The following is a 12014-nucleotide window of genomic DNA, read 5'->3' on the forward strand; positions in this document are numbered from 1 at the left end:
GTACCATGCCACAGAAAATGCAACCAATCAGAATACAGGAAAGCCATAATTTACTTGATTGTATTATATCCAACTTTCCCATCGTGTGCTGCATATTTGACTGTGTTGGCCAATGTATTTTTTATGGCTTGGTATAAAATAGTTATGCAACACTTCCTCATGGTAATTACCATGGAATATCCCACTTGTATTTTCTTATTCCATGCTCACTAAATTGATTAGAGGTATTAAAATGCATCCACTTAAAACGAAGTGATGATGATGGTTTCAACTAAATGGCAATAGGTTATGAGTGATGTGGTTAAAAGTCACCTGAAATTCAAAACAGAGTATGGCTATCGACTGACAGGGTTGATTGAAACTAGTATAAATAATTCTAGCTGCGCCAGTAAACGTGTGTTGAAAGTAGATGCAAATGAGGTTTTTTCTAATATCATGAATATGTATCATTATTAAGCTTTATCCTTAAAATTTGTAGACCATGTGCTTACTATCTCTGTGTTATCATTTTTTTTAATGTGGCTATACATGTATCATTTTTAGTTTGGATTGAATGAACTGAAGCTGAGGTTCCGTACAAGATTAACTCTTCATCTGTATGAACAGTACCTGAGGTATAATAGTTAATAATGTCATTATGATAATGCTATTTCCAAGTGTAAATTATGGTAAAATTTAACTTCTTGCATTAACTGTCCATTGTACTTACTAACAGGGCGAAATTGGCGCTCAATAAAAGTCATATGTTGACTAAATATTTGAGTACATGTCGTTAGTTCAGTTGCTCTGAAATTAGTGATTCATTGACCGTCTGCTTAGAGACTTTTTAAAACTCCTTTGTTACTCATTTGATGGCATATTATTTCATACATGTAGGGTGGGCTAATTTAATGAGCACAGTTATTCTTATGGTAACTTTACATATTTTTCCTGTCTTTCGTGTTGTGTTTGGATATAATTATTTTTTACTTGTATTTTTAGCATGTTCACATTTTACAAAATGAGCAACTTGGATAACAGGATTGCTAATGCAGATCAACTCCTTACTCAGGTCTGAATTAATTACATTGTATGTCGAAGCACGCTTTATACCTTATTACATGAAATTTTTGCAATACGTTTATTTCATGATTTTGAGGTGCGCATATTTTGCGACACTTAAATTCCGCAATTTTGCGAAAATTTGTATTTTGAATCACTTTAACTTTGCATTTTTGAGTAACACACAATTTACTTCCTTGGCAATGTTATTTCAGCATGTCCTTGAATTCTTCTTCTTTTTTTTTTTTGTATACAGTGAAGGTACAAGTATGACTTTAATGTTTTAAAAATGTTGATTGACATTGAATAACTGATATGAGTTTTTCTGTATCAATTACATGAAGGATGTGGATAAATTCTGTAACAGCCTTGCAGAGCTCTACTCCAACATCAGTAAGGTGAGTTGACAAAGTCAAAAAGTCAAGTACTATGTTTAATGTTGTTGCTCCTAGTCAGTAATACTGAGTTTCCTCTATGACATGGCCTGTGCACACAGACAGATTTCCAGCTTTTGTTTCAGGCACCTGAAACACTTGTGTTCACAGGCTACATGTCATGTATCCATTACACAGCCTGAAAGGAATCAGTAATATCAAACTAAACAAATTAAAGACTTGGCAACTTTGAAGACCATCAGATGATTCCTTGTGAGCTGTTTCTCGGAGGGAGCCCAGCATTGATTGGTCATTTCTTTACAATCATATAATATTTGCATGTATAGTACTGTATTCAGTAATTTTCACATTGTAAAACAGAGACGTGATGACAAAAGGGAAATCGTCAGCAAGGAGAAAAAATTGTTAAATTAATAAAATATTGTTTATAAGAATTTTTTTCGTATTAATTTGCAGCCATTGCTTGACATAGTGATCTACGTTCAGAAACTAACAGGAGCAATTGGTATACAGGTACTGCACATCGCAAACAATGCTTAAAAATATTCATAGCTTAATTGAATACAAGAAAAGTTACAGCTTGGAGGTTTTTCCAAGGAAGGTTTGTACGTGTAATTCAGGTGTAAACATGTAGGTATGGGAAAATCACTAGCATGGTTTAAAATCCCCAGACAAATCATGCATACATACCTCTACAAAATGAATTGTGTATGGCACAGCATTTTTCTCCTCTTAAATCACAACTTGATTGTATCAGTATGGAAACACTCCACTTGAGGTCAAAACCCTTATAGAAGCTATGGAATCAGAGTGCAGCTTGTATTTTATGAACATGCAATTACGTAGTTAATCAATGTAAATTACTTAATTTATATGACTTGAGTGACTGTTGTTTTGAAACTCATGCAAGTGGACACCCCTGGGAGAAGTAAAGTTGTTCACTTTCTTGAGGTGTTCACTTTATGGGATTTTAAAACTGTCAGTATTGTTTGTACATGTATGTTGGTTGAGACCAGGAGAAAGCGTCTGCTTACCAAGATGTACATAATTATGCATAGTGTTTCTCCCTTACGGAAGGCTCTGTTAGCAGAGGTTTGACTGTACTGTTCTCAAACCATTAATAATTCATTAAGTTTAAACGAGGGAAATCATGACCGTCAAAGCGTTTGGATATCTGATATCTTAATTAGTGTAGGTTTTTACGATTTTATTTCACCGTTCCTCGTTATTTTTAGTTTCGATTCAGAAGATATACTGTCAAACACTCGCACAGTGTTTGACCACATTTCCAAACACCTCGAGGCTCGTCAAAAATTAACTCCGCTGCGCGTCGTATTTTCAACTCTCTTCTCGGTTTTTGGGAATGTGGCCAAACACGGTCTTTCGTGTTTGATATATTACTTATTTAACAATAACTTGTATTACAATGAGTACTTCTATTTTTCTAGGGACCAACCATCATGCTGGCATACTTGGCTGTTTCAGGACTGTTGCTAACAAGGTATGTGTATTCTTTGTATAAATTGTATACATCTGTAGCTGTCATCCATTACATTTAATTTATAACCTGTCAGAAATTTTGAAATCGCAATGAGGTAGATGCATGTAGGGCATTCTTTCTTTTTAAGGAACAAAATCCCCTTGCTACCCTATTCTCAGAAATCTTGGAAATATGTGGTATACCCTTCGAAGGCTGCGATTGGAGATTGCCTATACTCCCTTGTCAAAGTGGAAAAGCTTGAAATATCTTTGGATGCATTATTGATATTATTAAGTGTATTTTAATGTTGATTGGTGTAGTTCATTCCAATGTGCAGTCGCTGTTTTTCTCTTCTCCAGTAGGTATCTATTATCGATCTATTGTACATTTATCTTAGTGAAGTGTAACACAGTCTGTCCGTATCCAGTTATGACTTCCCTTAATCTTGACTTTCCTGGATATTTTACAAACAGATTGAGACGACCAGTTGGAAGAATGACAGCAGAAGAGCAGCATCACGAGGGAGAGTTTAGATTTGTAAACTCTCGGCTCATAACTAACAGGTGCAGTATCAATTGTCTCTCAGATCAACCAACAGTACAAGTAAATGTCGTTGTTGTCTTAACGAAACCACCAAAACAATCAAAACCCATCACTATTACTGAGAGGTAACCGTAAACAGGCTAACCTGAGCATTGCTACGTATTCATGCATGCTAACCGGAGTTCTGAAGTCTCCTCGCAGCCTGCGCTCACTCCAGAATAGTGTTGTACATGTTTAGGCGCATAGGCTTTAGAGGGGTTTATCTTGTCGTTTCTTTTTAGTGAGGAAATTGCGTTCTACCAGGGAGGAAAAAGAGAGAAGTTTACCATTGAAAAGACGTTTCAACGATTGGTAAGGATAACTTAATGTAAGAATGTTTTTATCTCATAGAGTTTTTACACATGTTCTCGACGATCATAAAGACGAATTGTTCTCAACTCAGTGGTAATCATCACGTTAATTAAGTAATATATCAAACACAAAACACCGAAAAGAGAGTGCAGCGGAGCATTTTTTGACGAACTTCGAGGTGTCAAACACTGGTCAAACACGGTCTTCAGTGTTTGATATATCTTCTCAATCGAAACGAAACCTAAGAAGAAAATGGAGAATTAATCAGATATTCGAACAGAATTAATCAGATATTCAGACACTGTCACGGTCATGATTTCCTTTGTCTATTAAAGTTTTGCATGTTTTGTTCTGTAGTTTTAATTCTTCAAAAATTATCCACTGTTCGTCGTATTTTTAGTCACTTCAGACTTCCCAGTGCCTGTATATGAGATGAAACACAGTACACTCAATAAATCATTAAATTAAATTATTATTATTGTTTTGTAGGTTGATCATCTAAGGAACTTCATTCAGTTTCGATTTAGTATGGGAATCATCGACAATATTATAGCAAAATGTAAGTATATCGATGGCATAGCACTAAATGTGCTACTTACCTCAAATACAATAACAAGAAAAAACTCTTTCCGAAACACTCATGGCGTCGAACATTCATTCCAGAACGAGTAGCTTTTATTTACAGGTGTCTTAAATAACAATTTCTATTTTGTTTGGCGACTTATTATTGCCAGTTCATCCTCCTTAGGAACACCCATTGATGTCGCAACATTGGACGCGTTTTAAGTTGCGCTGCCCGTGTTTTTGATGTTGTGATCCCCTGCAATTTCGTAAAAAGTATATTTAACCGACGATAAGCAATATTACTCTAATATCCCCTTTGGGCGTTAGGCCCCGACAGCACCAATGCGTCTTTTAAAGTATCCGTTTTCGTCTCAACGAAAATGAAGCAAAAATATTTTCTTCAACACTAGCGTTTTCGGTTTGTTTTCACCTGTCCACACTAATGCGTTTTCAATCGAAAACGCGTACTTTTAGATACGCTTTCGCCTATCGTCCACGCTAAAATGACCGAAAACGCTGATGGAAACGACAGTATATGACCCTTTTTTTGGCACCGTTTTCAAAAACCTCCGTTCTCATCTATCCACGCTGGAAACCGAGCGTTTTCAAACGGCTCCACTTTTGAAACCGTTTTCGAAAGCCTCCGTTTCCATCAGCATTTTCGCTCGTTTTGGTGTGGACGATAGTTGAAAACCCATCAAAAAGTATGCTAGACTGCAAGCAGTGACTCTTTTCCTCAAAAATTCTGTTGGGAAGAACGCAAAACAAGTAAGCTTACGAGCGTGACTGTGAGCGTGACGTGCAAGCGGCGATGTCGTGAGCCACTAGGAGGACGCTTTCTTGTTTTGCGTTCTTCCCCACGGATTTTCGAGGAAAAGAGATACTGCTCGCAGTCAAAGAAAAGAGTATGCAATTTCAAACGAAAACGCATTAGTGTGGTCGGAGCCTTAGAAATTGGAGTCTGGAGTGACTTTTGAGTCACTGAATTGTGTGCATTAACTAAGACAGCTAGGAATATTATATGTTTAAAATTGCAGATGTAGCTACAGTTGTAGGCTTTATGGTTGTCAGTCGCCCTTTCCTTGGCGCAGGCAGCACGAGGCATGTGAACAGCACACACAGCGAGAGAATGGAGGTAAGCGGAACTTAGACACTTCACGGGTTGTGGTGTAACATTCTGCGGTGTGTATTGTTAAGGTGAACTACTCCAGCCTGGGGCATGCCAGGACGAAGAGCAACAAGTCGTATTTGTAAGTTATCAAACCCGGCGTGAATAGGCTGGGTGGTTTTAAAAACTTTGGCGTGTTTCTTAGTTACATGCCAAATGAATGTACATGTAAGTCTTTTTCATTTCATGCGTTTACTAATCTGCTCAATATTTATTTCCCATCTGCTCATTGCAGCTCCTAAGGGAAAATGACTTTGACTTTTATTGATTTTCAATTCGTTTGAGGCAAATGAATGTAACACTTCTTAGTTCCAAAAGAGGCAAAGGATAGCACTTCATAGAATAATTACCACATACCATGAGGTAGCTCGAAGGAGCCTTTGATTCTGTTTTACCTGACAATGAAAATTTAGCAGAGCGTTCTTTAATTTCGCCAGCGCGTCCAAAGCACTTTGTAAAAGCTGCTCTCAGTGCATTTTATCAATTAACTGACAAAGGCGTTTTCAGCTTTCCCGTTGCTTTGTTATCTATAATTAAATGATGGGCAGCTTTCCTCTCTTCTCACACTCGCTGACAAACATGTCTCCTCTATTTTCTTTGGAGATGAATATACGTCTATGCAAAGAAAATACACAACCGAACATCTGCTTTTATCCAAATGCAAACCCAAATGGGTCGATCCTCCGCAGAGTTAGGTGGCTCACTTGGATATTTTAAACACCCAACATCCCTAATTCAGTAAACAGCCAGCAAGCGCGTATAACGCTTTCGGAAGACCACGCTCGACCGCGGCAGCCGATCCCTTCGTTCACCCACTCACCGAGCTCGCGCACATCCACCTGTTTTAGAACAATTGTATTGAATCTAGTAATTGTATTCGAATTCACAAGCGTATTTCCCTCTTTGAAACGCTTTCGAACGTCAGATGGGTTGATTTTACTCAGTCGAGGGAGCCACACTACGATCTTCGATTCCCCAACATCCCCTATTTGAACAGCTTATGACTTCGGACACGGCTTACACCGTTTATATACCAAAACAAGAGTGATGCTACCTGTGCTTTAATAGGTGAAAGCATCCAAAAAAATGTTTTTCTTTTTTTGGGGGGTGGGGAGGGGGTGGAGGGGGGGAACTAGACATTTTATTCATCACTCGTTCATTTTTTTGCTAAAACTATAATAACTTTATGGAAGAAAATGGCTGATTAAAAAAAGTCGTTTCATTCCTGACGCTGTTTACAAAAACCTTTCCACGCCATATTAACGTGAATGCAATGAAATATGAGCCATGCTAACGAGCAAGTCGCACAATATTTCGTTATAACAATGCTTAAATTTCTCGAAGAAATATTTTTATGTTTTCCATTCCAATAACTTTATCGCCGTTTTTCTACAACAACAGGTTATTTGTTTTCCTCACCTTTGGTCAAATAAAGCTAAAGACCTATGGACGTCAAACACATCACCTTACACTATTAAAGACGGAAGACTTAGCTAGCTGTCTTAAAAGAAGGATGTTTACATCAGGAGCCTTTCTTTGTTATGTCAATAGTACGTTTTGAGACGTTCACAAAAATTGCTTGCCACGCTTACCTTGAACGATTTGACACGACGATTCAATTCTCTAAACATACAAAAGTTCAGTTTTTTTGATCAATAAAACGGAGCTTCACCACTTCAAACATGTACAAAAGCACGCTTCACCGATCAATTTCAATGCTATTGTAATAAACTCATTTTTCGCTGGCAGCTACAAAAATATGCACCTTCTTTGTAACACTAAGAATTTAAAAGCTCTAGATGTTCTAAGAAAGCAACGAAGAAACCTTAGTGTTTTGCCTCACGGAAGAATTGAGTCACAATATTTGTATAATAAACTGCCACCAGCATCCCTATCTTATTACAGCATCCCTATCTTAATCTATATTCGTTGTATGGGGAATATTTTGAGACTAAAGCTGACCAAAAGTTGTGGGAAAACCAGAATAAAGTGAAACTGAGGTGTTTACTGAAAAAAATCAAGTGTATCGTGCTTATCTTCTGTCACCAATTAGTATACATTGTATGCTAGCGACTTCGACACGTTAATAAAGTTCTTATCTTATCTTATCTTATCTTATCTTATCTTATCTTATCTTATCTTATCTTATCTTATCTTATCTTATCTTATCTTATCTTATGACTCAGTGCCCTCGGAAAGTATTCATTTTTGTTACAGAATTGCTCAATCATCTCAGCAAGATCTCTCTGCTTTCTGACTGTGTTTTGAAGGAAACATGCTCTAATCTTAATCTAAATAAATTTGAATTCTGTGTAATGTGGTCTATACAGAGAAAAATTGCAATTTATTGTTTTTATCTCTTTATTTACAGCTTCAATCAAGTTTTCATTCGAGACATTTTGCTTTAGTTTCAACAATAAAAGAATGTTACTGACGGTTACCATACTGCGGTCAAAAACTCGAAATACAATGGCAAAGCACTTGTCTGATTGTGTTCTTCACTTCTTGTCTGACTTCCTCTAGCTTCCAACAGTAAAGAATCGGATTTAATGACGAGTTTAACAAACCTAAGGTGACTGCATAACTCCAAGCGTTAACCATAGATGAAGATAGTCCATTATGAGCCCACAAAGCCGCCACTATACAATAGGGTAGATAACAAGCGACCAACGTCAGTTGCAGCCATATTGCACTGGACACTGCCTTTTTGTATCGCGCTATGTTCAGTTGATTTGTTTGGTTCAGTTGTTGAACATGGTCTTGTAACTGAGTTTGCTGATGACGGAGGGTGAAGAAAATCTTTGTGTAAGAGAAGATCGAGGTTACAAGACATAGTAAAATAAGTATAAAGCCATACCGTAAGGTTATGAGGGAATTTAAAAACCAGGTTGCTGAAGAGGCAGTGGACACAACCCAAAGGGAAACAACGATTACCCAGGTTCGCTTTAAAGTTACAACTTGTCTGTATCTCAGCCCCAACAACAGGGCGAGAAGTCTGTCCACGCTTATTGCAGTCAGTGTCCACATAGACGCGCTACCCAGTGTATATCCTGTTATGAAATGTGCCAGTAATGCGTAGCGACAAATATTCCAATGTTCATTCACTACAGATATCCAAAAGGTAATAATGACAGGCTCTGAAATAAGACCAACACAGAGATCAGTTGTCGCGAGACTACGAAGCAAGAGCTTGGATGGCGCATGTAGTGAGGACTCCTTGTGAAAAGCAATCAGGATCAGAACATTCCCAAGGGTTGCACTGATAAACAGAAAGGAGTTTAATACTGAAAGAAACATCAAGTGGCCACGTAGTCCAGTAGTTAAACCAGCGGAACATAACAGTTGTTCAACTGTTTTCTGCGGTCCATCATCAGTTAAGTTTGCTGTTCCCATATCGATAGTCACAGATGTAGTAAGTTAATTAAACGCTTGAAATAACGAGACAGAAATTAGTTAACGAACAGTGCCGAAATTTTTAGAGCAGTAAAGCGGCTTCTCAGTTAATATCTATTCTAACGAACGAATTTAAACACTTTTTATAACCCCTTCTTTTTTCCTCATACACGTCCAATAGATGAATATCGAATGATTGACAGGTTTAAAAGATGAACGCTATTTTTAACTCCTTATTATTACCCCAAGCACGTCCACATACATGCGAGCGTACGGACGGCAATCTTCATCTACTTCGAACACAAAGCTGTTAGCACGGAGTTCGCGTTGACTCTCGCAGCCTCTTCTACACCAGTGGAGGGAAGTGTTAAACCACACGTTGCGTAGGAGGCCAAGTTAAGGCTTCACCTTTTGTTATTTTATGTCTCTATTGTGTGAAGGGTTGTTTAAGAACCGTTCAATTGCATTTCTTATGGCCAGTAATGAGGAGCGACTGTATAATTCGCCATCCTTCGCCCGGGCTTCGGCGTAAAATCGCAGAAAAACCTGGTCCAACTCCATGTCACTCAGCTCGGAAAACGTTTATCCTGTCACTCCTCTGTCATTACACCAGTCTGAAATAAAAATTACACTGAGCCTATTTTTATTCATATCGTTAAAGCGATAAAAATTGCATCCTCTAATCAATGTATTTATGAGTTGGGTACCGAATAATGCTTTTGTTGAAAGCCATTGTACATGTCTTCTGCCTGATCAGGGTCCACCATTATTTAACACACGCTGGTATATTATTCTTAGCACTGCATAAAAAATATACATATATTAACAAAAAAACCCTTAACTTTCAGTATTTTTTTTCTCCTTGTTGAAAAGCCCCGTATTCGTAGTCAAATTCCCTTGCCAGTTGGAAAGCATTGCTGTTTCCTTTCAATGGTTGACTTATTTTTCGAAGGAAAACTTTGCTTCTTCTGCTTCTTTCAGTGTGCCGATTTTCTTGCCACTTCATTGACATTCTCTTGATTCGACGACAGCGGACGGAGTCGAGACATAATTACCACGCCCCTTTTCAGAAACCTTTCCCCTTTATCAGAAAACATAAAATGAATAACTACAGAGAAAATGTATACCTCAAATCGAAGGGGATAACCGAGAATACCTAACTTACAGTACGGACCGAGAATACGATATTTGTGAGACCTTTATTAAATCTCTTCGCCGTCTGACGGGTTCGAAAACGATTTTTATTCACGCGGAACGGCTTCAAAAACGCAAAACGAGTCAATTGGAAATCATTGTTAACTCGTTAACACGTTTTAATGCACAACTTAAAGTAAAATGAATTTTAAAACTTTTATTTGCTATGTTAGCATACAGTAAAATACAATCAGCTAAACTGACCAATCATAGCGTGCGTAGTAACTTTAATAAAATTCGATATTACCATCAATGAAAACTCCGATTTTCAGTTTTTTAGCTTCAGCTTCTCGAGCTATACCTCTTACTTACCGAGTTCGAGGTCCGTGCTGTAAGTTACGGACCGAGCTTTTTCCCCTTCGATTTATGGCCCAAGCGCAAAGCGCGCGGGTCATATATCGAAGGGGAAAAAAACGAGGATCCGTAACTTACAGTGCGGACCGAGAAGACGAGGTTAGTAAGATATTGATTATATCTCCACTGTGTGCCTGACGGGTTCGGAAACGATTTCTATTCACGCGGACTCGGAAAGGCTTCAAATTTCTCACGCAACTCGAAAGCAAAACGAGTCAGTTTGAAACTGTTTTTAAGTCGCTATCACACTTTATCACATAATTTAGCATGACGGGACGCACGGGGCTTCTACTGTAAGTACCGCAGAGAAATGGTAGGAAATTTTCCTAGTATTCCTTACATACTCTCGCTAGGGTTCTTCGTCTTGCGGCCAGGGAAGGCATCATAATCTGTTTCAGTGACATGTCGATGATATTAAATAAAAAATAAACCAGAAAGGGCCGATGGAATATGAGACAAGCTTTAAAATGAAGTCACGGTATTAATAGTCCTTTAAAAGTGAATTGTGCGTTCGAGTCATTCCCGATGCTTTCAAATGATGGCGGACTCCACCGACGCCAATAATCTGGAACAAAACAAGGTCATTATATATCGGATCACGTCTAAACACACGTGAAGAAAGACTTGGGCAGGAAAAAAACGTGGGCGGACAAAACCGGGGAATGCCGATAAATCAAGTAATCCCCCGAAAACGAACGAATTACACAACATGAACCTTCCTCTGCTTCTCCCCCTGAACCAAGTTCAGATCTACAAACTGAACTTAAAGATGCCAAAGTGCCTACGAATGGAAGTTAAGTGCGGCGAGCAGACGTAAATGTCTTGTTTACGCAATGAAAGCCATCACAATAAACTCTGAGCTTGCATCGAGATGCTTGTCTGGGCGTAAAGGAGCGTTTGATTAATCAATCTAACACAGATCTTAAGGAATAAAAACCCAGATGATCTAGAATACTTATCTGAGTATGTCATTGGCAGTGGGAGCCACGTGCAGTATTGTCATGCTCGGCAATTGAAGTTATTGGGTAGAAAATATCGCACAATTACACAGCCGAGGGCAAAAAAAAAAAAAAAAAAAAAAAAAAAAAAAGCGCGAGGAGAAACTTAATACATGGCGGTAAGTAACGACCTCCGAAAGAAGTGAGCCCACCCGCCATCCCCTGAAAATAGAGGAACTAAGGTTCAAAAGTATAATTATTTTTTCAATCAATAACCTAAATAACGTACGATAAACTGATGACGATTTAACTAAGGAAGGTATAGGTTATTCCAGGAGGCGTCATGAAGCGCCTTGGTAAAACAAACCCCGCAAAATTTTCATCAAGTAACAAGGTACTAACAGGACCTTGTCTTCAAATTGAAATTACTAAAATTGACAACTTTGCATCATTATTAACAGGAACGTATAAAAAGAACGTTTAATCATATTGAAATTAAAAACTCGACCAGAGCAGTTAATTATTTGTAAAGCAGACTAACGTAGCAGTGCATCAGAAACAGTAAAAATAGTTTGAGGTATCTTACATCACGG

The 12014-nt window shown here is 38.0% G+C and overlaps 2 protein-coding genes across 2 annotated transcripts in view; one reads left to right on the forward strand and one right to left on the reverse strand.

Annotated features, from left to right (window-relative positions):
* The window catches only part of LOC110043926 (ATP-binding cassette sub-family D member 3-like), a 32476-nt gene that overhangs the window by 6109 nt on the left and 14353 nt on the right, over positions 1 to 12014 (forward strand). The window contains exons 8-16 of the mRNA XM_089286591.1: positions 544 to 614; positions 982 to 1051; positions 1386 to 1439; positions 1893 to 1949; positions 2885 to 2937; positions 3390 to 3479; positions 3741 to 3810; positions 4300 to 4369; positions 5412 to 5509. Of these exons, the coding sequence (XP_089142717.1) occupies positions 544 to 614; positions 982 to 1051; positions 1386 to 1439; positions 1893 to 1949; positions 2885 to 2937; positions 3390 to 3479; positions 3741 to 3810; positions 4300 to 4369; positions 5412 to 5509 (633 nt within the window). The remainder of the gene's footprint in view (positions 1 to 543; positions 615 to 981; positions 1052 to 1385; positions 1440 to 1892; positions 1950 to 2884; positions 2938 to 3389; positions 3480 to 3740; positions 3811 to 4299; positions 4370 to 5411; positions 5510 to 12014) is intronic.
* Positions 7530 to 9924, reverse strand: LOC149113947 (melanocortin receptor 5-like). Its single transcript, XM_089286592.1, has one exon. It carries the CDS (start codon positions 8933 to 8935, stop codon positions 7994 to 7996), a length of 942 nt encoding a protein of 313 aa, XP_089142718.1. The 5' UTR covers positions 8936 to 9924; the 3' UTR covers positions 7530 to 7993.

This window comes from Orbicella faveolata, unplaced genomic scaffold (assembly GCF_042242905.1).
Source record: "Orbicella faveolata isolate gen_17 unplaced genomic scaffold, um_ofav_v1 contig_14, whole genome shotgun sequence".
NCBI lineage: Eukaryota > Metazoa > Cnidaria > Anthozoa > Scleractinia > Merulinidae > Orbicella > Orbicella faveolata.

What these genes read in the sequence shown, in the direction of transcription:
- LOC149113947 (XM_089286592.1), bottom strand. Translation starts at nt 8,935, where the DNA reads ATGGGAACAGCAAACTTAACTGATGATGGACCGCAGAAAACAGTTGAA.